This window comes from Chiloscyllium punctatum, chromosome 15 (genome assembly GCF_047496795.1).
Source record: "Chiloscyllium punctatum isolate Juve2018m chromosome 15, sChiPun1.3, whole genome shotgun sequence".
NCBI classification, from domain to species: Eukaryota; Metazoa; Chordata; class Chondrichthyes; order Orectolobiformes; family Hemiscylliidae; genus Chiloscyllium; species Chiloscyllium punctatum.
This window is the reverse complement of record NC_092753.1, coordinates 12,532,641-12,558,697: the sequence shown is the minus strand read 5'-3', so window position 1 is coordinate 12,558,697 and position 26,057 is coordinate 12,532,641. Positions and strand designations below refer to the sequence as shown.

Genomic DNA, 26,057 nt, shown 5'->3' with positions numbered 1-26,057 from the left:
CACCAACACATGAAGAGAACTGCTTCATGGCTGGAGCTGCCTGTCACCAATCAGACTGGATTCTATCCTCAGAAATGTCTGCACAGCATTTATATCTCACAGGAGAAAGTGAGGACTGCAGATGCTGGAGATCAGAGCTGAAAATGCGTTGCTGGAAAAGCGCAGCAGGTCAGGCAGCATTCAAGGAGCCAGGAGAATCGACGTTTCGGGAAAGAAGGGCTCATGCCCGAAACGTCGATTCTCCTGCTCCTTGGAGGCTGCCTGACCTGCTGCGCTTTTCCAGCAACGCATTTGCAGCAATTATATCTTCCAGACTTAAACAGTTGTAATCAGACAGCGGACTAAAACATTGTTAATTATGTTGTCTGGTGCTTATTTAAGTTTCTAATCTTAATATATTACCATAATTTAGATTAGCCAGCTCACAGACATCGATTTTAACACAGTTGACCAGAGAGCAAACATGCTTCTGCAATCAATTTGTGACTCATGGGGGTCTAATTGGCTCAGCCAAGAGTTGCACTGACAATTTACTCTTCAGGGGGAAAAATGAGCTGGGGTCAACATCTGGTAAAAGAATAGCGAGCGAGGGATAAAGAGAAACCTGACTTCTTCAGCACAGAACAAGCCACTAGTTTTAAGTGCCCAACCCATCCTGACAGATTCCGACAGTGCAGTGGAAAATGCAACTCCAATAAAGCTTTGTGTGCAGTTTCTGTAGCCAATCAACGAGATCCCTTGGTTCGGGGGCTTTTTCCCATCATTGATGCATTGCATTCACCTCAATCAAATTAAAGAGGGAGAGACTGCTTTGAAAACTCAAGTCTGGATCTAGAGTCTGAATCACTTCAAATTTTCACGTTCAGATTGTTAGTTCTATTGTTAGCCACCCTAGAGATTGCACTGAGTGCTCCACAAAGGAAGAAAGACGAGCCGCTGCAGAAAACCACTGTGGCCTGTTGTTCGGTGACATCTGTGCTACGTACAGACATTAGCGTACAGCACAATAAAGGATGATCCATCAAGCCTGTGTGACATCTCTTAATGGAGAAAGTGAGGACTGCAGATGCTGGAGATCAGAGCTGAAAAATGTGTTGCTGGAAAAGCGCAGCAGGTCAGGCAGCATCCAAGGAGCAGGAGAATCGACGTTTCGGGCATAAGTCTGAAGAAGGGCTTATGCCCGAAACGTCGATTCTCCTGCTCCTTGGATGCTGCCTGACCTGCTGCGCTTTTCCAGCAACACATTTTTTTTAGTGCTGGCATTTCTTAATGGCTGGATATGTTCACTGGCCTCTTTCTATGCTGCAGCCATTGGAGAGGCAAAAACAAAATCAGTTAGAGGGCACCAGTTTAAGGTGAGACGGGAAAGATTTCAAATGGACCTAAGGGTCAACATTTTCACGCAGAGGGTGGTACGTGTATGTAATGAGCTGCCAGAGGAAGTGTTGGAGGCCGGTACAATTACAGCATTTGAAAGGCATCTTGATGGGCAGATGAACACTTTGGGTTTAGAGGGATATGGGCCAAGCGCCAGTGAATGGGATTAGTTCAATTGAGAAAACCTGGATGAGTTGGACCAAAGGGCCTGTTTCCATGCCATATGACTCCATTTTGTGTTTAATTCTTCATTACTGGGAATGGATGTCACTGGCCAGGCCCAGCAAGGCTTGTCAATGCCTAACTACTACAAACCAAGTGCCTTAGGCTACTTCAGAGGATGGTTAAGAGTCAACCACATTGCTGGGGGTTTGGAGTCACATCTAAGTCAAACCAAGTGAGGATGGCAGATTTCCTTCCCAAAAAAGCATTAGTGAATCAGACGGGTTTTTCCTGACAATCGAGAATTGACATCATTGGACTCTTAATTCCAGATTTTTATTGAATTCAAATTCCATCATCTGCCGTGGTGGAATTTGACTCCGGATCTCCGGAGGATTACCTGGGTCTCTGGGTTAACAGTTTAATGATAATACCACTAGGCCATCACCTTCCAAAGCATTGTCACTGGACTAGTGAACTACAAACCCAGGCAGCATTCTATGGATCCATATTCAAATCCCACTACGAATATTTGAATTCAGTAAGAAAATCTAGAATTAAGGGTCTTACGATGACCTTATAAACTCCGACGATTGTCCTAAGAGCCCATTCGGTTCATTATTATCCTTCAAGGATGGGAATCTACCAATTTTGCCTGCGCTGGACACACGTGACTCCAGACCAATAGCAACATGGTTGATACACAACTGCCCTCCGGCCTAGCCAGCAATACTCACGTCCTGTCGATGTAAAAAGCAGGGTGTTCAATAATTCTCCCTCAACTGCCTACCCAATCACACCCATTACTGTACATAGCTCCCACAAATTAAAAAACACCATTTCAAATTTCACATTTTACTCTCTGTGACAGATCACTAGGGACCGGTGGGGCGGGGGTGGGGGGGGGGGGGGGGGGGGGCGGGGGGGGGGCTGGTTGTATCTTTATCAATGGGCTGGAAATATAAATGGCTCCCATTTACTTCTTCCTTTGTTGGTGGCCAGACTGGCTTCCACCTTTTGAAAGAGTCCACATGTATCTCTACTCTGATCCATTGCCAAAAGCTACCATCAGAGCAGTTAATAGCAATCTCCTACACTTTCTTGCTACATCTGACAGCATACTGCAAGCTTTGTTGGTGTTACCATGAGAGAGTAACATGCTTATAATCTCAGGGGCAGTGGCTCAGTGGCTAGCACTGCTGCCTCGCAGGGTTCAATTCCCACCTCGGGCAACTGTCTGTGTGGAGTTTGCACATTCTCCCCGTGTCTGTGTGGGTTTCCTCCGGGTGCTCTGGTTTTCCTGCTCCTCGGATGCTGTCTGAACCGCTGTGCTTTTCCAGCACCACTCTAAACTAGAATCTGGTTTCCTCCCACAGTCCAAAGATGTGCAGGTTAGGTGAATTGCCCATGCTAACTTGCCCATAGTGTTAGGTGCATTAGTCAGAGGGAAATGTAGGGGAATGGGTCTGGGTGGGTTGCTCTTCGGAGGGTCGATGTGGACTTGTTGGGCCGAAGGGCCTGTTTCCACATTGTAGGGAATCTAATCTAATCTAATCCCCTAGTCTTGACAGAAAAGATCAAATTATCCACAGTAATCTCCATTTCATATCCCGTTAAATTTGTGTCTCAATATCTGCTTTGCCACTGTAACTCCATCCTTCCACTCTTTATTCTGATGCCTGCATCATTTCAATAAGCAGCCACAGAATGGAGACAAATGATTCGAGTTAAAGGAGAAAGCTACCAGTGGAGAGGAAATGCCTGGATTAGACGGAAAAGCAAGGGCTGTGGATGGGTCGATGAGAAAATCAAACATGACGGGATAAAATACTTGGACTGCCTGGGAGATTATACAGTACAGACACAGGGACCCATCTGAGTCAGCGGGGAAATTGAACTGCATCAGCACAGAGGTCCCATTCCATTACCAGAGAAATCAGACACCGCAGTAGTGTACATCGTCAAACAGCATGCGCTCTTCATTCTCGAATCCACCTGGGAAATAACGCCGCACTCATATACTTACAGTCAACCCACTGCAGGCACAGTTATCCAGAACACTCAACATCCGAGGGAAGGAGGTTGCTGAGAGATGGTGTTGCCTGTTAATGTCTGGCTGCAAACAGTGCAACTCCGTGTGGGTGCGGTTTTGGAGGTAACCAGCTCACATGAAGATCTTGGACAAGCAGGACAAACACAGTTGTCCAAACGGCCTCTGCCTGCACTCTGCAGAATTCTGTGATTCTGGATGTCAGCACCTACATGTCATGGCAAGTGACTTACAGAGTCAAAAGGGTCATACAGCATGGAAACAGACCCTTCGGTCCAACCACGTCCATGCTGACTGTAATCCCAAACTAAACTAGTCCCACCTGCCTGTACTTAACCCATATCCCTCTAAACCTTTCCTATTCATGTTCTTATCCAAATGCCTTTTAAAGGCTGTACCTAGACCACTATCCATGACTCCCTCTGAAAGTTCGTCCCATATACAGACCACTCTCTGTGTGAAAAGGTTGACTCTTGTGCAAATCTTTCTCCTCTCACCTTTTAAAGGTAGGCCCCTTACCTCACCTGGGGAAAAGATACCTGCCATTCAATTTATCTGCACCCCTCATGACTTTATAAACCTCTGTCAGCTCAACCTCCTATGCTTCAGTGAAAAAGGTCCCAGCTTTATCCAGCTTTTCTTTATAACTCAGACCTTCCATTTGTGGCAACATCCTGGTCAATCTCTTCTGAACCCTCTCCTGTTTAATAATAGCCTTCCTATAACTGGGCGACCAGAACTGGACACAGTACTCCAGGAGAGCCCTCAGCATCGTCCTGTTCAACTTAGAACATAGAACATAGAACATAGAAGAATACAGCGCAGTACAGGCCCTTTGGCCCTCGATGTTGCGCCGATCAAAGCCCACCTAACCTACACTAACCCACTATCCTCCATATACCTATCCAATGCCCGCTTAAATACCCAGAAAGAGGGAGAGTCCACTACTGCTACTGGCAGGGCATTCCATGAACAACTTCTCTTCCACTTCCTGCTCAGTGACCCAAATGCCTTGTTAATTTCTCAAAAACTGAGCAAAACTGCAATAGGTCTCTGACCTGAAACATTAACTCAATTGCTCTCTGTAGATGCTGCCTGATCTGCTCCAGCTCGCTATGCCCGGACTTCCGATTTCTAGCATCCGCAGTATTTTGCTTCCATGTTGTGCATCACCGCCAATGTTTTTGTTTTCCAATAACCGCACAATGTGTACCGTTCTGGTCACCGTATTATAAGAAGGATGTGGAAGCTTTGGAAAGGGTGCAGAGGAGATTTACTGGGACGTTGTCTGGTATGGAGGGAAGGTCTTACAAGGAAAGGCTGAGGGACTTGAGGCTGTTTTTGTTAGAGAGAAGAAGGTTGAGAGGTGACTTAATAGAGACATATAAGATAATCAGAGGGTTAGATAGGGTGGACAGGGAGAGCCTTTTTCCAAGTATGGGGACGGCACACACGAGGGGGCATAACTTTAAATTGAGGGGTGATAGATATAGGACAGATGTCAGAGTTAGCTTCTTTACTCAGAGAATGGTAAGGGTATGGAATGCTTTGCCTTCAACGGGAGTAGATTCGCCAACTTTAAGTACATTTAAGTCGTCATTGGATAAGCATATGGACGTACATGGAATAGTGTAGGTTAGATGGGCTTCAGATTGGTATGACAGGTCGGTGCAACATCGAGGGCCGAAGGGCCTGTGCTGCGCTGGAATGTTCTATGTTCAGCATCATTCACGTCTGCCCTACCTACAGCATATGGACAGCAGCAGTTCAAGAAGGCACCTTCTCAAGGGGCAATTAGGGACGGGCAATAAATGTAAGTTCAGGCAGCGACAGCTACATCCTAGGCATGAATTGGGATGTCTGGTTCCTACGGATGAGTTGGACCGAAGGGTCGGTTTCCGTGCTGTATGACTCAATTACCACATCATCCCGACTTGAGAGAGCTCCACATTTCTCAGAGGAGATTCCAGCCTGGGCTTTTTAAGAAATGTGAAGCGATCATTGTATTATGAGAGATCTCTCATAGTGTCAGAGGAAAGCAGACAAGGGCCCTTCTTCACAGCAGTCAGCTGCTGTAATTTAGATGCTTGTCAGTCCCAAACCACAGTCACTTTACAGTAAATACGTAAATTAGAGGTAAGAGTGTTGGGGAGGGTAGGGAACCAGGTGGGTAAGGTGACAGAGTCACAGACAGGTGAGGTGCCAGCTGGGGAGACTGTTAGCTCTGTAACAAGCAAGGTACCAGGAGCAAGAGGGCCAGGTAGGCAGGGGGCCAGGTGGGTAGGGAGTAGGTGGGTACAGCACCCAGGGTGTAGCTTGCAGTGGAGGAGGCTGAGGTGCCAAGGGGTAGATTGCTAGGGTGGATGGATGATGAGTGCCAGATAGCCAGGGAAGCGATATAGAGTTTAGGGGAGTTGGGGAAACAAACCAGGTCCGGAGTGGGGAAAGGAGATCATCTCCCAGGAGTTTGAGTTAGGGAGCCAGGGTGTTGGGAAAAGTTAGGCAGCAAGAGAAAGTGTGGAGTGAGGCCTGGAGTGAGCAAAGGAGGGCTGGGTCCAATGTAGGGTAAGGGGTTCCGATCGTTCAAGATGGCGACGGTGGCACGGTAAGCAGCGTTCAGAATCCTAGACCTGTCCGTTCCTCCCTTCTTTCTTTACCCTTTTTGTCCTATTTCTTTTTCTTCACCTTTTTCCTGTCAGTAGCAGCAAGGGTGACACGACGAAGGATGGCAGCCGGAGCGGGAATCTTGGTGAGGCGGTGGCCTCCTGGATTTGGTAGGCCTTGACCAGGTCTCCTGGTTGTTGGCGTGACAGTGGTGGCAGCAGAGCAGGGGGTTGCTGGTGTGGGGCGAGTGTTGGGTCCAGTGATGAAGAGATGGTGTCTGAAAGGTGGTGACTCTGATGTTGGTGGGTCTGGCATTGGCGCTGGAGGCATGACGGTGAGATGTGCATTGGCTTGGGACACATGGTGGAGGTGGCAGAATGGTGATGGACTCTTTAAGCAGCACCTTTTTATTCTTAAACTATTCAAAATGGTGCCGGGCCGTGGCAAATGCTGAAGCCTCACGCTCTATCTTACTGTGTTATACATTGTAGAGCACAAGTGACAATAAATCATCATTCACTCATCTGGGAGTGGAAGGTGTCTGGGGGAGGTGTGGCTGAGGATGTGCGAGATTAACTATGGGCTCAGGTGAATAGACATTCAGCAGTCAGATGGTGTATTTAACTTTTCCTGAGCAATTATTTACTCAGTTTTCTGAGTAAATCCCCCGACCTAAATGTAGACTTTCAGAAGGTCGCAGGCATTGTGGGATCACCCAGTGGAAACCTCAATCTCTCAGCAAACTCCTTCAGAATCTGCTACCTTGGGGATTACGCAGAATCCCCATGCACAGCTCTCATAAACACTGGGAGTACCAACTGTCGGAGCATCAAACCTCCAGGCCAATACTTCAGATCTGACCTTTGAGCTGAACTGATGCAAGTTCGAGGTTCAGCTAGTGTAAAACAAGTACAGAGTCACATAAATGGGGATAGGAGGTGGGGGGGGGGGGGGGGGGGGGACGTCAAAAGGGAAGGTCTGCTATGATTTGGAAAGGTGGAGAGATTGCAATATATTAACTTTCAGATCATAAACACAACCCCACTTAACGCTGTGTTCTCTGTAAACGCCTAGGAACTAATTAGTCTGGCACCAATTGTGATGAGCAAGTGCTCCAGGGAGCCACAATCTTGGCTGCACTGCAGAATCGTGTGACACACAGGAGGGCCGCTGCTGGTCAGTTTTATTTTCAAGCAGCCAGAAGAGCTAATTTAAATACAACGAGCTCTAAACCACCCAACACTAGACTGTAGTCATTCCTATGGGAAGCAAGAGCCAGAATTCCCTTACACTCCCAACCCCTTTTTTCCCTGGGAATTTTGGGCAACAGCTATGGTAATGCAGCAGTACTAATAATGTACAACTTTACACCTCCACTACATTGTCTTTTATTTCTTTGCTTAGCTCATTACCACCCCTTTGTGGTTTACACCAGCATCTCATTTGTTATGTAATCACTCTCGTCTTGTCTACCGAGGAATGACAATAACCAACAGTGTCCTGGAATTCCCAAGTAGATGCGATGGTCAAGAAGGCGCAACAACACCTCTTCTCCAGCAGAAGTGGGTACTGCAGATGCTGGAGATTAGAGTCGAGATTAGAGTGGTGCTGGAAAAGCACAGCAGGTCAGGCAGCATCCGAGGAGCAGGAAAATCGACATTTCGGGCAAAAGCCCTTCATCGGGAATGACTCTTCTCCCACAGGCGGCTCAGGAAATTCGGCATTCCCATGAGGAAAGCATTCCATCTGGGTGCATAATGGCCTGGTACAGCAACTGCTCTGCCCAGGACTGTAAGAAACTACAGAGAGTTGTGTGCACACAGCCCAGACCATCACGGAAGCCAACCTCCCATCCATGGACTCTGCCTACATTTCTCATTGCTGTGGAAAGGCTGCCAACATCATCGAAGACCCCTTCCATCCCGGTAATTCTCTCTTCCAACCTTCTCCGTCGGGCAGAAGATACAGAAGCTTGAACACACTCACCAACAGGTTCAAGAACAGCTTCTTCCCTGCTCTTACTAGACTGCTGAATGGACATCTCTAACCTCAAATAATATTGATCTCGCTAATGTTGTTCTTTCTCTGAGGATCCCCAGTGTAGTTGTAACCCTGTGTGCCTTGCTCTGTCTAAGCACCCCATGATCTACAAGACCTTGTTTTCTATGGTCTGCCTGTGCTGCTCGTAAAACAAAGCTTTTCATTGGGTTTAGACACATGTGACAAGAATCAATCAAATCAAATTAAAGGCCTTCTCTCTTGTACTTTCGTCCTCTCGTCTCTGCATTTGACTCAAAACTGTTGCGTCTCTAACAGTTCCCAGCTCTGACGAGGGGTCAGAGACCTGAACACATGACTTTATCACGTGCCCCACAGCTCTTGTCCATTCTGCTGACTGCATCCAGCAATTCTCTTTGAGTTACAAATTTCTAGCAACCGCAGACTTTTCCCTGAAGTGTGAAAGGGAGAGCGAGTTTGCTTTTTCTCTCCTTCACAGTTTTCAGGAAAAAAAACAGCTATCAAGAGATTAGTTAATTCGGACTCTCTTGTGAAGAATGACCTAAATTAAAGGTGCTATAAAATCTCCAGTTAGGTGGATGAATGTGCACTCCACAACATTAGATTATCCTCAATCACAGTCTATTGAAAATGCAATGTTTTCATGAGGAATTAATAACTTTGATTATTGGCCTTTGATTATGAACTCAATCAAGATCCTTGTGCTGTTATAATACGAAAAACCGTTCTTGAGAAAACGGTTCAAAGCATTTTTAAAATCTACTTACTGATTTTGCTATAAATACCCTCTAGCCAGCAATTTGTCTGAGTCCATCCCAGAACAAGTGGGGACTAGTATCACACAAACAGCACGCAACATATGAGCAAAGAGTCTTCCCCATTTTGTTCACTTACAATTCTTCACAGGTGAATTGGGTTTCAGTAGTTCAAACGTGCCCGACATTATTAGTTCAATAACAATCACTGAACGGATGTGCAAATATCACTGATGCTGTTGGAGAGCTTTTTCTGAATGTGGGAGCTTTGACATGTTGTTGGAGCAGTACATCACAGCCATTTGCTGCACCCATGTCTGACCGAGGTTTGCGTGGAGTTGACAGTGGGGTCAGAAGCACAACAAGTATATCATTTCCCCCAAACCATTCACCAACATTGCCCCACTCCAATCAATGTAATTGATGAGGGACTAGTGCGTGTAAGTGACCAGGTGTGTGCATATACATTTGTCTATATAAGCATATATCTATCAGGATGTGTGTATCTGAAAGTGTGTTAGTGAATGAGTGTGTCTGTATTTGTGTGTCTATGTAGGTGTGTGTGTGTATATTATGTGTGTATCTATGTAAGCGTGTGTGTGTATGTGTACATCTATGTAAGTGTGTGTATATATGTGTGTGTATCTGTGTGAGTGTATGTGCATGTAAGTGTGTGTGTACATATGTATGTATCTATGTAAGTGTGTGTGTATATGTGTGTGTATCTATGTAAGTGTGTGTGTATATATACGAGTGTCTGTATATCTATGTAAGTGTGTATGTGTTCAGCTGAATGAAGGGAATGCCTAATTTATCTATTGAAATTCAGGAACATTATTGTCTGATAAATTTTAAGCATGGTCAAAAGCTATTCCAGTGAAGTTTCTCGTTTGAACAGAAGCCTTGTTATCAAGAGTGTGTCTGCTTGGTGTCTGTGCTACATTTGATATTCAGCATTGATGGTTGTTGGCTGTAGTCAAGCCCTAAATATACTGACAGCAGATAAAGGTCAGATTGAGTACATGCAGTCCCTGCAGAACCCAGCCGAACGCCGTTTCAATGTCAGAGATGCAGGAGTACCTTTGAGTTTCTCAGCCATGAGGCTGGCCTCGTGCTCTGAATAGTGTACAATCGGCGCAGGAGAGGGTGGTCTCAGGTGTTCATCCTCCAGCATGCGCCGGTGCCGTTCCTCCCGGGCAAACATCCGCTGCTTACACTCCCACTCGTACAGATCATCGCGAGCCTGAGCAAAGTCCACATGCAGGCGACCTGTGTCTTTCTTGTCCGTGCTTGATCCCAGCCTCATTCGATAGCCTGCTTGCGAACACACGTCAACAGAAATGAGACCGAACCGATGGCGTTCAATGTTGGGTTCAAATGAAGGGTGAGCAACCCCCTCCTCTACACGCCACCCCCTCCCACCCCACCTGGGCCTAATCTCTTTCTCACATTGCTCTCTCTTCATGTAGTGCCGTGTACAGTGTGGGAACCAGTTTGCTGCTAACATGGCATTGAGAGGGGTGCTTTCCTGGGCACTTGAGGAGGGACCAGAGAAATGGCCACCAAGCAGCATGTAAAGCACCCGCGTCCCTTTTCTCCCTTGGCCATTACTGACATGATGGGCCAAAGGGCCTCTTCTGTTCTCTACGATTCTATGAGAAGGGGTTCAGTCATGGAAGCTACCCACTTGGCAAAGTGACACTGCTATTGGGATCACCACCAGCCCATCCCAGTAAGTACTAAAGATTTTTACAGAGCGGGCCAGACTTTGGTAGCTGTTGGGTTTCATGGTATGAATAACAGACTGAAGTGGGACGCCTTTAAAAGGATAAATTATAAGTTATATAAATTAATCACAAAATTAGATGTAAAATGGTTTTCCACCTTTTACGGTTCATCGTGAAATGTTGTGACGTGAGGCGCTACCTGTGTTCATAAAGGTGGGTCATGATCGTGTTGCAATGAGAATGTATAACTATCCAATAAGTCATTGTGCTTAGCAAATTGTTACTTTACCCAACTAGCAAGCTGTGAATTAAAATATCAACATTATATATATATATTAAAAACATTTCAGATGATTTAAAAAAAGGTTCATCTACTGGATAAAGAAAGTATTGTCGACTTCATTCTATTGATAGGATAGCCTGGGCTGACAAAAACATCTAAATGTTTAAACTTTTCCAATCATTCTCTTATGGGCTCTTGGCTGTAACCCTATTGCCTCGTCATTTTAGAAGTACTTCTACAAGTTCATAGAGCTGCTTTTAAGAGTATGTTGTTTAGTTAGGGATTTCAGGGGTTATTCAACAACATTGTTATAATAGGACTGGTGAGGGCTATTCATAAAGTGGGTAATGGGTGAGAGATTAAGGAGTGATTGTGAGGGGATTTGAAAAGGCTCAGGAAATCTCAACTCAACTTTATACAGTGGAGTTACAGATTCCATCAGAAGCACTGGCTTTGAGGTCTTTGGGAATGGAATCGAACTTGCCCATCTCCATTCCTTAAGCCTGTTCCTGGACATGTGTTTCAGCGAGGCCCTCACCTTTTGGCAGTCTGAGGACAGAGGGAGGTGTTTGATCTGGAGTCAGTCCTGTTTCCCAATTCCTACTTTCCAAAATGGAAGCGCTGCCCTAGGAGACCATAATGATCAATAGGCAACTTCACTGTTGGGAGGATGAGTTTCCTGAAATGTTGGCATGAATTTAATGGATTCCCAGGAGTTATTTGGGAAAGGGTTGGTGGGGGGGTGGGGATGTGCTGGTGGGAGCTGATGGTGAGATAGCTTCCCTGGGGAAGGGGCAGGGGAGGTGTTGGGCAAAACTTTAGGCCAATTTAGGGCAATTAATGGCCACTAGAGGGCCTCCTCCTGGGAGGGAATGAGCACTTGTCTACCCTGGCGAAAAGACAGGTCCCTCCTCTTTAGCCTATCCACCCAGCCAAGTGCCCAATGCAAGTTGCCCTACCCCATACCAGCAGAAAGGACAGGGATGCCCCCTTTCTCTCTCAGAAATGCCCCCTCCAGCCTCTCAAATGGGCCCGCAGTCCCTCCATGCCTGACAGGCCTTGGGAAGATGGTTCCTCATGTAGCCTGGATAAGGCTTGAGGGAATCTGCTCATGCTCAGGCATTTGTAATGCCAGTCCCGAGCCTCCAAACTAGGTTCTATTGGAAGGTTGGCGCCTCTGACCGAAGTGTGAGAGGATCAGCGGGCAGGAAGAGCTGATGCACCTGACAAGTAGATGGCTTTGTCCACCATGAACTCCTCGGCGAAGCGGATGTGGCAGAAGTTCTTCTTGCTTTTGCGGATGGCCGTGATCTCACCGCACTGCTCGAAGACTTCGCGGATCTCGTCCTCACCAGCGTTCTCTGGCAGGCCACCCACAAACACCGTCTTGCAGCCGGGTGGACGGTCACGAGTGGCTGGAGGGGGCAGATCTGCAAATGAAACAGCACCAGGCTGAGCCAGATCACAGAATCAGAGCCTCCCTGCAATGTGGAAGCAAGCCATTCGGCCCATCAGTTCCACACCAAGCATCCCACCTAGACCCATCCAATCTCCGTAACCTTACATTTTCCATGGCTAATCCACCTGCCCCCTGGAATCGATGGGCAATTTCCCAAGACCAATCCACATAATCTGCACATAAAAGCATAGGGCCCCTATGGTGTGGAAACAGGCCATTGGACCCAACAAGTCCACACTGACCCTCCAAAGGGTATCCCACTTAGACCCATTCCCCTACTGTATTACTCTCCATAGCCCCCGACTATGGACTGTGGGAGGAAACTGGAGCACAATGTGCAAACTCCCACACTGACAGTTGCCCGAGGGTGGAATTGAACCTGGGTCCCTGGCGCCATGAGGAAGCAGTGCTAACCACTGAGCCACTGTGCCATCCTGCAAGGAGGAAAGTTGCTCAAAATCGTCGTCCCGTTATGACTGGCTTCTCTCACTGTACCATGAGCTGTGCCCTACATATTCCTTGTGTGGCTATAACCCAGAAAACTGGATCAACTTGCTCCCATCCTCTGGCACTTTGAAATTCTCAGCGGAAATTATTCTACTTCTCTTGCGAAATGCAAAGACAAATGCTGTTGACCTGCTGTGCCTGATTACATTCAAAGATTACCCACTGGGGCGTTACAAAACAACACTGCTGCAATTATTTGTGAAGCAACCAGTAGCATGGTCCTCAAGTACAGAGAGTGAGACCTCACCCAAAATCACTGGGCTATCTCTGAAGAGTAGTTCATTCCCACTGCACAGTTTGGATACTCACTCTAATTGCTAGGCTGTTCAAACATTAACAAATGAGAACGTGACATTGTAACAGCAATTGCGTGGATGAGGTTCTATAATTTTCTGATGTGAAGAGACTGTTCATGACTTAAGGCTGATCCGATAAACCAACACACTGAATTGTTTTACATTAATTCCAGAATGCCATTTTCCACAGTGAGTTTCAGCTGCTTCCCGTGATGATAATGTGGCTTTAAGAGGTGTGTTCTGTCCTGGTTTCTTTCAGAGAGAGGATTGGGGGGACAGGTAACGAGCCGTCCATGGGGCCTTGGGGTTTTTTTTTAAAAGAGTTGGAACAATAGAGGTTGTTCTGCTATAACGCACATTTCCTTCATGCGAATTCGCCGTTGTGTGATTGACGAACTGGGGACACCGTTTCTGAAGCACAAACCTTTTAAAGCATGTATTGATTATAATGCAATTCCGGCTCCATTTGTCTAAATGGTGCTGAGTTACGTGATGTTCTTATAACATGGGATTGCGCGAGAACAGAATTACCGCGTTATAGCAGAACCGACTGTAGAAGCAGCCTGAATGGGTGCAGCCTGCCTCTCTCCCACAGAACTGGGATCTTTCAACATTTTGCTTTCAGCAGTTGCTGTTGGAGTCTTGAAGAGGTAGAGGCTATTTTTTTTCCCTCTCTCTCACTTACAGCTAAAGGCTGGGGGTTCTCTGCCTGCGACAGGAGTTGCATATGAGATAACCTGTGTCTGAATTTTGCCATGGGCTGTGTTTATGGGAACGTGCTATATTGGAACACTGAATCAGTAATAGGTACTGTATCTATTATTCTGTTAAGCTTGGTTATTCCAAGTTCCTCTTTCCTTTGCTGTATTTTAATTACAATGTTTGTATAAATTGTATTTTGTTTCCCATTGAATGGTTTGACCAATCAAATTGCATGTGGAACACAGTACCTCCCATTTGCCTTCAATATAAGATAAAGTTAGGGTCTACGCTACCTTCATAATCTATTTTGAAGGGGGTCTGATTTGGTCCATAACAGTCCTACTACCGATATAATCAACATGGAAATTTGTTTTATGTTAAACACATGGATCCTCTGAACTCATTAGCAACAGCCCCAGAAAATGAGATCTTGCTGTCTTCATTCTAAGCGTGCAGGGCTGAAACCTGGCCGAGAGAGGAAGTTCTGGAGAGATAAACAGACAGAGGCTAATTCCTCACTGATTGCTCAGCAGTGTTAGGTTGAGGATGGGCTTGGTTAGTTGAAAGCAATTATCTGGATGGGAGCAGTTCCAACAACATCAAAGAAGCTTGACACCATCCGGGACAAAGCAGCTCTTGGTCTTAAAGTGGACAACCTCACAGTTGCTCATTGTCACAAATCTGTATCCTTTCGCTCAATGTACTGACATGCATCACCACCACCCCGCCCCCCCCAAAACTCATAGCTTCTCAAGACTGGCACCACCCATTCCCCCCCCACAATCCACCACATCCACTCCCTCCACCACTGATGCTCCTTAGCAGCACTGTGCACCACCTACAAGATGCACTGCAGAAATTCGCCAAATATCCTCGGACGGCATCTTCCAAACCCATGGCTGCTTCCATTAAGAACACCATCACCTGCAAGTTCCCCTCCAAGCCACTTACCACCCTGACTTGGAAATATATCGCAGTTCCTTCAGTGTCAAAATCCTGGAATTCCATCCATAAGGGCATTGTGGGTCTACATGGAATGCAGCGGTTCAAGATGGCAGTTCACCACCACCTTTTCAAGGGGCCAATAGGGATGGGCAATAAATACCGCCCCAGCCATTGATACCCATATACATCATATCATCCATCGTCATTTCTGCCACCTCCAAACGGACCCCACCACCAGGGATATATTTCCCTCCCCTCCCCTATCAGCATTCCAAAAAGACCACTTCCTCCGTGACTCCCTCGTCAGGTTCACACCCCCCACCAACCCAACCTCCACTCCCGGCACCTTCCCCTGCAACCGCAAGAAATGCAAAACTTGCGCCCACACCTCCCCCCTCACTTCCTTCCAAGGCCGCAAGGGATCCTTCCATATCCATCACAAATTCACCTGCACCTCCACACACATCATTTACTGCATCCGCTGCACCCGATGTGGCCTCCTCTATATTGGGGAGACAGACTGCCTACTTGCGGAACGTTTCAGAGAACACCTCTGGGACACCCGGACCAACCAACCCAACCATCCCTTGGCTCAACACTTCAACTCCCCCTCCCACTCCACCAAGGACATGCAGGTCCTTGGACTCCTCTATCGCCAGACCATAGCAACATGACGGCTGGAGGGAGAGCGCCTCATCTTCCGCCTAGGAACCCCCCAACCACAAGGGATGAACTCAGATTTCTCCAGTTTCCTCATTTCCCCTTCTCCCACCTTGTCTCAGTCCCAACCTTCGAACTCAGCACCACCTTCCTAACCTGCAATCTTCTTCCTGACCTCTCCGCCCCCAACCCCACTCTGGCCTATCACCCTTACCTTGACCTCCTTTCACCTATCGCATTTCCAACGCCCCTCCCCCAAGTCCCTCCTCCCTACCTTTTACCTTAGCCCGCTGGGCACACTTTCCTCATTCCTGAAGAAGGGCTCATGCCCGAAACGTCGATTCTCCTGCTCCTTGGATGCTGCCTGACCTGCTGCGCTTTTCCAGCAACACATTTTCAGCATTGATACCCATATTTCCTTGTACAGTACAAATAAAAAGAAGAGAAATCCACTTAGATCACAGCTCCTTCTTTGTGATCTTAGGATGTGGGTATCACAGGGGATGGAATGGTATTTCTTGCTCATTCACAATGGTCTTGAAAAGTTGGTGTTGGGGAGAGGTGGGGTTGGGGTCAATAAGTTGAGTAAATGGGAGCCGAAAGGATGTAGGTTTGTATGAACGAGCAACTGTGCGGTCATCCACTTTGAACCCAAAAACATTAAAGCCACAAGTAATTTCCAAAATGTGAGAGACCCTTCAGCCTGTAGAGGAGATTGACAGCTAAGAGACTGGTACAAAAAGCAATCGAAAAAAGGTTAATGGCATGTTGGCCTTTATCTTAATAACCTTGTTTTCAATATCCTGATCAAGTCTCTTGTGTGCATCACACCTCAGGAAGAAGATTGTTGCATTAACAGAGATAGCTGCACAGAATGATACATAGGGTCAGAGTGTTTAATTACAAAGACAAGTTCCATAAACTTGGTCTGTCTCCCTTGAGTTTAGAAGATTGAAGAATGATCTGATCAAAGCATTTCAAATGTTAAAAGGACTCAATCGATATTTCCTCTGATGGAGTAAATCAGAAACAAAAGGACACAATCTAGTTAGTGGAACGGGGTCATTCAGGAGCAAGAGAAGATAATTCTCTCACACACTTAAAAAAAAAAGGAGCAGGAATCGAGGAATAATCTGGAAAAGGTTCACCTGCTAATACTGGACATGGAAGGAGTTTTTTATGAGGAAAGATTGAATAAGTCAAGCCTGTATTCATTAGAATTTAGCAGAATGAGAGGTGCCCATATTGAACCATATAAGACTCTCGGGGACTAGACAGGATCGATGTGGATAGGTCGTTTCCCCTTCGGGAGATAGTCTAGGACGAAAGGGCGTAATCTCATAACTAAGGCAGCGATGAGGAGGAATTTCCTCTCTCAGAAAGTTAAAAATCACACAAGCAGTTCTTGAACACAGCGGGCTGTCGAGGCAAGGCCATTAAGACAATTCAAGGTTGAGGTAGATTTTTAAGCAGGAAGGGAATCATGGGTTATGGAGAACAGGCAGGAAAGCGGTGCAGAGGAAGATAAAATCAGCCATGATTTCATTGAGGGGCAGAACAGACTCAATGGGCTCAATGGCCTATTTCTGCTACTATGCCGTATGGTCTTATGGTCCACAAGATGAGTATTGGACGAGATTTCAAAGCAAATACAAGGGTGCTGAGAGATAGGAACAGCAGAGGTCAAAATAGAATAGATCAGCCATGATTGTAATGAGTGGCGTGGCAGACCTGAGGGACTGACTGTTTTAATTGAGCTTTGGATGCTCCCGTCGGCCTTAGTGATGGAGAGCACAGCTCTGTGATAACAGGCCCAGAAGATAACCTGAAAGCCACCTATTAAGTTGGCAAAGCTGGATGATCTATCTGAAGGGAAGACAGCTTCAGAAGGATAGCAGACAGTCTGTTCCCATACTGATGCTCACCACAATGAAAGCTGAATACGTCAAAGTCTTCTCAACCTTTGTTCCTCCCAGTTAAACCCTGTGTTATGGAGCAGACCAAACCTCCTCAAAACATATCTAGGGGATAGCCCAGACCCTAACGTTTAGCTTCTTTCAAGGCAAATGCGTTCCAGATGTGATTCGGTTGGTGAAACTACTAGACTTTTAAGCAAAACATACTTTATTCTTCCACCACAGTTAAAACACAAGCAATAAAAAAAAGAATTGGCACAATCTTTAACTCTATTCAAAGACTTAATAAAATAATATATTATTTAACTACCAGTCATCGACCGTTCCAGTATGCAATACACACACCCTTGGCAAAGGCAAATTTAGCGAAACAGGGTTCCCTCACTTGAGATCTCCCCCAATGCTGGAGAAAGGAGAAACTGACAGATTGAATCCAGCAGTGGAGAGAGAACTCAAGCTTTTTGCAGCAGCAGCAGAGAGAGAGAGAGAGAGCTGTATCTAGCAGCTTCAACTCCAAAGAGCCCCAACTTCAACAACTAAAAGCGAAAATTAAAACCCTGAGGCTATGCGAGCCTGACTCCACCCACTCACGTTTCTCCTGTCCAATTTTGAAAATAAACCCAAAGCTTATACCCTCTGCTTTCCATGGAGCAGACACGTTGGCAGCAGATTGACACCACCCCTTTTTAAGAGAACCAGGACAGAACAAATCCCTCTTTATGACACATTTTGTCACACTAGGGCAGACAGACTGGGGCTGTACGTGCTGATCGGACTTACTTGGATTGGCGGGAAAGAGAGTACAGCTGGTGCAGTGGATGATTTCTTTCACTACGGATAACCCCGGAGGGACTGGCGGTCGGAGCAAGCTGATGCTGGTCATCATTGGGTTAACCGGTGCCATTCCTGTCATTAAGCCAAGGCCGTGGTCAAATGCTGGGACACAAATGGGGTCTGGGGGACACAACAAAGTTCCTGTTACCCTCTCCACCAGTACATCAGCTCTTAGTTACTGTTCGATAATATACCTTGCGAGGCGATTAAAATTACGAGGAGATGCTGACATGTTAATGTCACTGGGGTAGTAATCCAAAGGCTCAGGCTATTATGCTGGGAAACAGTTTAAATTTCAGAGAATCCCACCAGTGCAGAAGCAGGCCATTCGGCCCATCGACAGACCCTCTGAAGAGCTTCCACACCCCCCGACCCTATCCCCGTAACCCTGCATTTCCAGTAACTAACCCATCTAGCCTGCAAATCCTAGCACGCTATGGACAATATCCCATGGCCAATCCACCTAGCCTGCACACCCCTTGACTCTATGGGACAATTTAGCATGGCTAATCCACCTAGCCTACAAATCCTAGCATACTATGGACAATTTAACATGGCTAATCCACCTAGCCTGCATATCCCTGCACACTATGGACAATATCCCATGGCCAATCCATCTAGCCTGCACATCCCTGGACACCATGGGGCAATTTAGCATGGCCAATCCACTCAACCTGCACATATTTCGACTGTTCGAGGAAACCCGGGCACTCTGAGGAAACCCAGGCAGACACGTGGAGAATGTGCTAATTCCACTCAAATAGTCGCTAGAGGGTTGGAATCGAACTCGGGTCCCTGGTACTGTGAGGCAGCAGTGCTAACCACTGAGCCACCATGTGGCCCTAAATTTAAACTAATAAAATCTGGATTTAGCCAGAGGTGACCATGATTGTAGGGAAAACCCATCTGGTTCAGACATGTCCTTTAGTGAAGGAAATCTGCTGTCCCTATCTGATCTGGCCTAGATGTGACTCTGGACCCACAGCGGGGTATTTGATGCTGAAATGCACCTCATCAATTCAACGGCAGTTACGGGATGGGCAACAAATTCTGGCCTTGCCTGCCATGCCCAAGAAAGAATAAATTTGACAAGACTGCTTGACAAGTGAGCCTCCCAGCTTGAATCCTCTTGTGACGGGAGCAGAGATTTGAGAATCAAACATCCAGGTCAACATGTGATCCGGGACACTGCCAATATCAATGTTAAAATAACTCCACAGAGGCCAATATCCCATCACCAAGCCACTCTTTATTTACATGAAGAGAGTCCTTGACACTGACCTAGCTCCCTCAGAACCAGCTCTCAGAGTGAACAGAACCCCAGACACTCCTGTTTGTATCTGTCAGCCAGGGCTCCCTGACTGGATCAATTAACAGCCCCAGTCAGGGAACTCATACTCAGGGACCTCGTTAAAATCACTACAAAGGTATTCCTGATAATTGAGGGTCTGCAATGGCAGTGTGGTCTTATGGGAATAACACACGCGTCAGGAAAGAAAGAGCCGGTATTTATCTAGCGCCGTGCTGGAACCCAGAATATCCCCATGCGTGCTGCACAGCCAACAAACCTGTAAATTGTAGCTATCCTACAAACTGACATCAGTTATCTTAATCTATCTCAAACTGGTCCAACTGCCGGCTGGTGGGAGATGTTTTCAGTAGAATGGTTGGCGGGAGGATGATAGGGAGGTGTCACATCATGCAGATTTTGGGACGCATGTCAACGCAGGAAAGGCTGCAGCCAGTGAGGTGCACAGCACGGTGGGCGGCACGGTGGCACAGCAGTTAGCACTGCTGCCTCACAGCGCCAGAGACCCGGGTTCAATTCCCGCCTCAGGTGACTGAAGGTGTGGAGTTTGCACATTCTCCCCGTGTCTGCGTGGGTTTCCTCCGGGTGCTCCGGTTTCCTCCCACACTCCAAAGATGTGCAGGTCAGGTGAATTGGCCATGCTAAATTGCCCGTAGTGTTAGGTAAGGGGTAGATGTAGGGGTATGGGTGGGTTGCGCTTCGGCGGGGCGGTGTGGACTTGTTGGGCCGAAGGGCCTGTTTCCACACTGTAAGTAATCTAATCTAATCAAGCTCCCATGAATCAGAATGACCCTATTCCGTGTGTCAGTAATGTTGACTGAGAGGTAAACAGAACTCCCTTGAGATGATGCCAGAGTATGGTCCATCTCAGAGAGCAGGGTTAAGGTCTCGTCTGATAGACAGCACCTCATACTGCACTGGGCTCCCTCAGTTCACCTACAGAATAACGCCTAACTCACAGAGTCATACATCATAGAAACAGACCCTTTCGTCCATGCCGACCAGGCTTCCCAAACTGAGCTAGTCCTATTTGTCTGCATTTGGTCCATATCCCTCTAAATCTTACTTATTCATGTACCTGTCCAAATGTCTTTTAAATGCAGTAATTGTATTAGCCTTCACCACTTCCTCTGGCAGCTCATTCCATATACGCACCACCTTCTGTTTGAGAAATTGCCCTTAATGTCCCTTTTAAATCTTTCCCTGTCATCTTAAAACTAAGCTGTCTAGCTTTGCATTCCCCTACTTGAGGGAAAAAAAACCTTGGCTATTCACCTTATCCATGCCTCTCTTGATTTTGTAAACTTCTATAAGGGCACCCCTCAACCTCTAATGCTCCAGTGAAAAAAAATCCCAGCCTATCCAGCCTCTCTTTCTGATTCAAACCTTCCAGTCTCAATAACATCCTTCTAAATCTTGTTTGTGTCACTTCCAGTTTAATAATATTCTTCCAATAACAAGGTGACCAGAATTATACAGTATTCCAAATGTGGTGATACCAGTGTCTTATATAGCTTTAACATGACTTCCCAATTCCTGTTCTCAATGCTCTGACTGATGACGGCAAGAGTGTTAAATGCCTTCTGCACCACCCTCTCTACCTGTGATAACATTTTCAAGGAATTATGTATCTGCACCTCTAGGTTTCTCCATTTGACAACACTCCCCAGGACCCTAGCATTAACTGTTACGTCCTGCCCTGGTTTGTCTTACCAAAATACAACACCTTGCATTTATCTAAATTAAACTCCCATTGGTTCAGTTGATCAAGATCCGACTGTACTGTTCAATAACCTTCCTCACTGTCCACTATACCACCAGTGTTGGAGTTATCTGAAAACTTACTAACCATGCCTCCTACGTTCTCATCCAAATCATTTATATAAAGACCAATGACAGTGGACCCAGCACCAATCCATGTGGGACACCGCTGGTCACAGGCTTCCAGTCTGGAAAACAAGCCTCCACCACCACTCTCTTTCTCCTGCCATCAAGGCAATTTTGTGCCCAATTGGCAAGCTTTCCCTGGTTCCCTTGTGATCAAACTTTACTAACCAGTACACCATATGGTCGAAGGCCTTGCTAAGCTCCATGTAGACAAGGTCTACCACTTTGCCCTCATTAACCTGGTTGATGACATCTTCAAAAGGCGCTACATCAGGAAGAGACATGGTTTCGCTGTCTCAACTGTGTAGATTGACAGCAAAGCAGAAGTGGAAATGGAGTCTGTCCACCATTGACTGTATGACGCTGATGTCACAGCCGGACGATAGCTAATTGCGCTGCCAGACCGCATGCATCCGTCGGCCAAAGCGCTTGGCTCGAATAAGTTCTCTCAAATCCAGCTGCTCATCACCAGCTTTGAAAATTGATACAGTGAAACGGGGTATTTAAAGGCAGAGGGAGTGCTGCCAGATGAGAGGACACAGTGAGAGTGGAAGAGTTTAATCTCGGCGGGCCTTTGACCAGCGAGAGGGCTGAGACACTGAGGCAAGAGTCAGCCCCCAGCTCACTGTCACTGGGAAAGTCACACAGGTATTCAGGCACAACGGCATTTCCACTTGGACTCAATGTTATACAGTCATGGAGTCATACAGGACAGAAATAAAACCTTCAGTCCAACCAGCCCGTGCCAAACATAATCCCAAAGCTGTACAGCACGGAAACAGATTCAGCTCATCCTTGCTGGGAAATAGATGCTTTGGTCCAGCTCACCCTTGCTGACCAGTTATCCTAAACTAATCTAGTCCCTTTTGCCAGCACTTGGCCCATATCTCTCTAAACCCTTCCTAATGATATACTCAATGATCTGGTGCAGCAAAGCAGCACACCAGCACCTTCTCAGGGACAACCAGGGACAGGCAATAAATGCTGACTCCGTTGGCAGCATCTGGGTCTCATGAATTGAAGAAGAAAAGTTGATTAAGTTGGACCTGTGACCATTGAGGTTGTAAAGAATAAGAGGCAGTCTTTTTAAAACACACAAGATCCTGAGGGAACATGACAGAGTGGTTGTTAAAGAGATATTTCCCCTTGTGGGAGACACTAGAGATAAGTTTGAAAATATGGAGCCTTCCATTTAAGATGGAGAAATACTTTTCTTCAAAGGAATTCTCTTCCTTAGAGGTCAGTGGAGGGAGGGTGATTAAATAATTTTAAGGTGTGGGGGGTAGAGGGGAATTTTATTTTCATGTCCGTTCTCCCTGTTGTAGGAGAGCTGTTATTCAACTTGAAACAGTTCACAAAAGATTCGCAAGGATATTGCTAGGGCTGGAGGGTATGAGCTATAGGGAGAGGTTGAATGGACTGGGGCAACTTGCCTGGAGCATCAGAGACTGAGAGGTGACCTTACAGAGGTTGATCAAATCATGAGGGACATGGACAGGATGGATAGCTCGTCTTGGAGTGGGGGAGTCCAGACCTAGAGGGCATTAGTTTAAGGTGAAAGGAGCAAGGGACCTGAGGGGCAACGTTTTCACGCAGAGGGTGGTACATGTATGGAATGAGCTGCCAGAGGATATGGTGGAGGCTGGTACAATTGCAACATTTAAAAGACATCTGGATGGGTATATGAATAGGAAGGGTTTGGAGGGATATGGGGCAAGTGCTGGCAAAGGGGACTAGATTAATCTAGGATATTTGGTCGGCATGGACGAGTTGGACCAAAGGGTCTGCTTCCTTGCTATCCATCTCTATGACTCTGTGAGAGGTTGGGATCTTCAGTGTGCTGCCTGGAAGGATGGTGGGGGTGTTTAAATTAATAAATTTGGACTGGAATTGGAACTTTCCCTGAAGGTGAAGGACGTACAAAATTGCGGGGAGAAGGCTGGGGGATGACATTTGATGAAGTTCTCCTTTAGAGCGCTAGCACAGAGGAGATGGGACAAATGGCCTTTTTCCATGCTGGAACCATGCCACTACTCCATCTAATAAACCATCTGGATCACTAATTGAGCAGGAAAGTAAATGTTTCGGATTGAACGTCGACTCTCCTGCTTCTCGGATGCTGTCTGACCTGCTGTGCTTTTCCATCTTCACATCTACTGACTCTGGATTCCAACATCTGTATTCCTTACTGTCTCCTAGATCGTTATTGAGCTGCTGTGACCAGCTACCTCAACTAAACGAGATGATGTAGGCTGTACCTTAAATAAGATCTAAAACTGAAACATACTTTGGGGTACATTATGGCACAAAAGGAGGCTAATCAGCAAGTCCATACTGACATGGAACATAGAATCCCTACAGTGTGGTAGCAGACCATTCGGCCCATTGAGTCCACACAGACCCTCTTATGAGCATCCCACACAGACTCACACTCCCACCTTATCCCTGTAACCCTGCATTTCCCATAGCTAACCCACCTAGCCTGCGCACTACGGGCAATTAAGCACCTAACCTGCACATTTTTGGGCTATAGGAGGAAACCCTCATGTTCAAAGGGGAAACGTGTCAAGTCCACACAGACAGTCACCTGAGGCTGGAATCGAACTCGGGTCCCTGACGCTGTGAGGCAGCAGTGTTGACCACTGACCATGGAAGGCTAAAACATTCTTCTCAATTATCCCTCACTGCTAGGGTTAGGACCTAGCGCTGCATCAAACACAGAGATCGAGCAGTCTTACCTGATACCAGTGGTGGGCCAGTGAGTCCGACAGGTGCTATCCCCAAGTTGTTCATCGCAGTGGCCCATGCTGTAGTGTCAGTCACGTTCATACTGATCTGACTGGGACTCATAACTATGCCTTCCAAACCCTCAGTTCCTATTGGGGGGGGTGGGGGGGGGGGTAAGGGAGAGAGGAAAAAACACAGAAATACTGAGTGACAACAACACAGAAGGAGGTCATTCACCCCACCAAGGTCACAGTGGCTCTCTGTACAACATTCCAGTCAGTCCCATCCCCCCCGAAACAAAATCACAAAAATGCTGGAGAAACTCAGCAGGTCCTGCAGCATCTGTGGACAGAAAACAGTGTTAATGTTTCCGGTCCGGTGCCCCTTCCTCAGAACTGGGAAAAGGTGAGGTGGGCGGAGGGGGAAGAGTAAACGATATGTGGAGAACAAGCCCAGAGAGAGGGAACAACGGCCAGGCAGAGAAAGGAGTGGATAACCCTCAGTCCGGGAGAATGAATAGCTACTAATGGAGACTATTAGTGGATAACAATGGGCTGTGTGTATAAGCAGACCAAGTGATAACAAGGCCATGGTGTGTGGAGGTTGGGGCAAGGACATGACAGACAACTGGTATCTTAAGCCCTAAAGTTGTTGAACTTGATATGGAGCCCAGAGGCTGTGGGGCAGGGGTGGGCAAGTTAATTCCTCCAAGGGGCCACATGAGAAACCTGAGTTGTGTTGGAAGGCCGAACCAACAATAAGTTGAAGATAATTCTGCTCAGTGTTAATTTTCTCCCATTTTAAAAAGTACTAAGTTATATAGTTTTGCACTGAAACTTATAATCAAAAGAATAAGGATATTTTGTTACAATAAAGATATGAAATTGTGGAGTAGATCAACTATAGAAGAAATAAACAGTAAAAACAATAATTTCAGTATTTCATTTTATTTTTGACATGTTAATCTCACAAACCAATAATGAAAAGTTGTTTCATTATTGGTCAGTATTACAAACAATAAACAATTCTATACAAAAAGCAATAAGTCCTTTTGATGTTTTTCAGTTAATTTTACTTGTTTAGTGAGAAAAATCAGTCTGTTTTGGGCTTGAACAAGTGCATTGAAATCTGGTTGAATGTCTGAGGTGGATATGGTGATCACCAGTGATAGAGGATCTGTATTTGGATTTGTTGAACTTCATCACTGAGAATGTCTGTTCGCAAATATAGGTAGATGCAAAGAGGACTAGAATCTTCTGAGCATGCCTCCTCATGTGGGGAAAGTTCTCCTCTTTGAGAGAAGAGTAAAAATCGAGCAGTGAGACTGACCTAAAGTACTCTGCCAGAAGTGTGTCAGACTGCAGGTCAATGAGTTCAAGCTGAACATCACTAGGTGCATTCTCCACATTGCATGTCAATGGGGAATAAAATCATGTGCATTTCACACTCAACTGTTTTAAATTCTTGAAATCACCTTGAAAATTCACCATGCAGTGCTTCTGACATAGATGAGTGTGTGTGGGAGGTGATCAGCTGAAGGTGCGGCTTCCTTCAGTGTTGGCAAGTGGGTGAGAATGTTGTCCTCCATTTGGCTTGAGAGAAGCTGCAACTTTCTCATAAAAGCCTTCACCAACTTGTACATTTCATGCGCAAAAAGGCCCTTGCACTGCAGTTTCACATTTAGTTCATTCAGAAGTGCAGTCACATCAACAGCAAAACCAAGGTCTGCAATCCAGTCTGCATCTGAAAGCTGTGGAATGCCATTCTCTTTCTTCACACAGAAATCTTGAATCTCTTCTCTCAGGCCCCATACACTTTTCAGTATTTTGCCCAGGCTG

The 26,057-nt window shown here is 46.4% G+C and overlaps 1 protein-coding gene across 2 annotated transcripts in view; it reads right to left on the bottom strand.

Moving 5' to 3' along the window:
• enox1 (ecto-NOX disulfide-thiol exchanger 1) overlaps positions 1–26,057 on the bottom strand; it is a 535,519-nt gene that overhangs the window by 467,266 nt on the left and 42,196 nt on the right. For both annotated transcript variants that reach the window (XM_072584648.1, XM_072584649.1), the window contains exons 2-5: positions 24,231–24,368; positions 18,243–18,416; positions 12,201–12,407; positions 10,048–10,281 (exon numbers count right to left, since the gene is read on the bottom strand). In XM_072584648.1, coding sequence (XP_072440749.1) covers positions 10,048–10,281; positions 12,201–12,407; positions 18,243–18,416; positions 24,231–24,368 — 753 coding nt within the window. The remainder of the gene's footprint in view (positions 1–10,047; positions 10,282–12,200; positions 12,408–18,242; positions 18,417–24,230; positions 24,369–26,057) is intronic.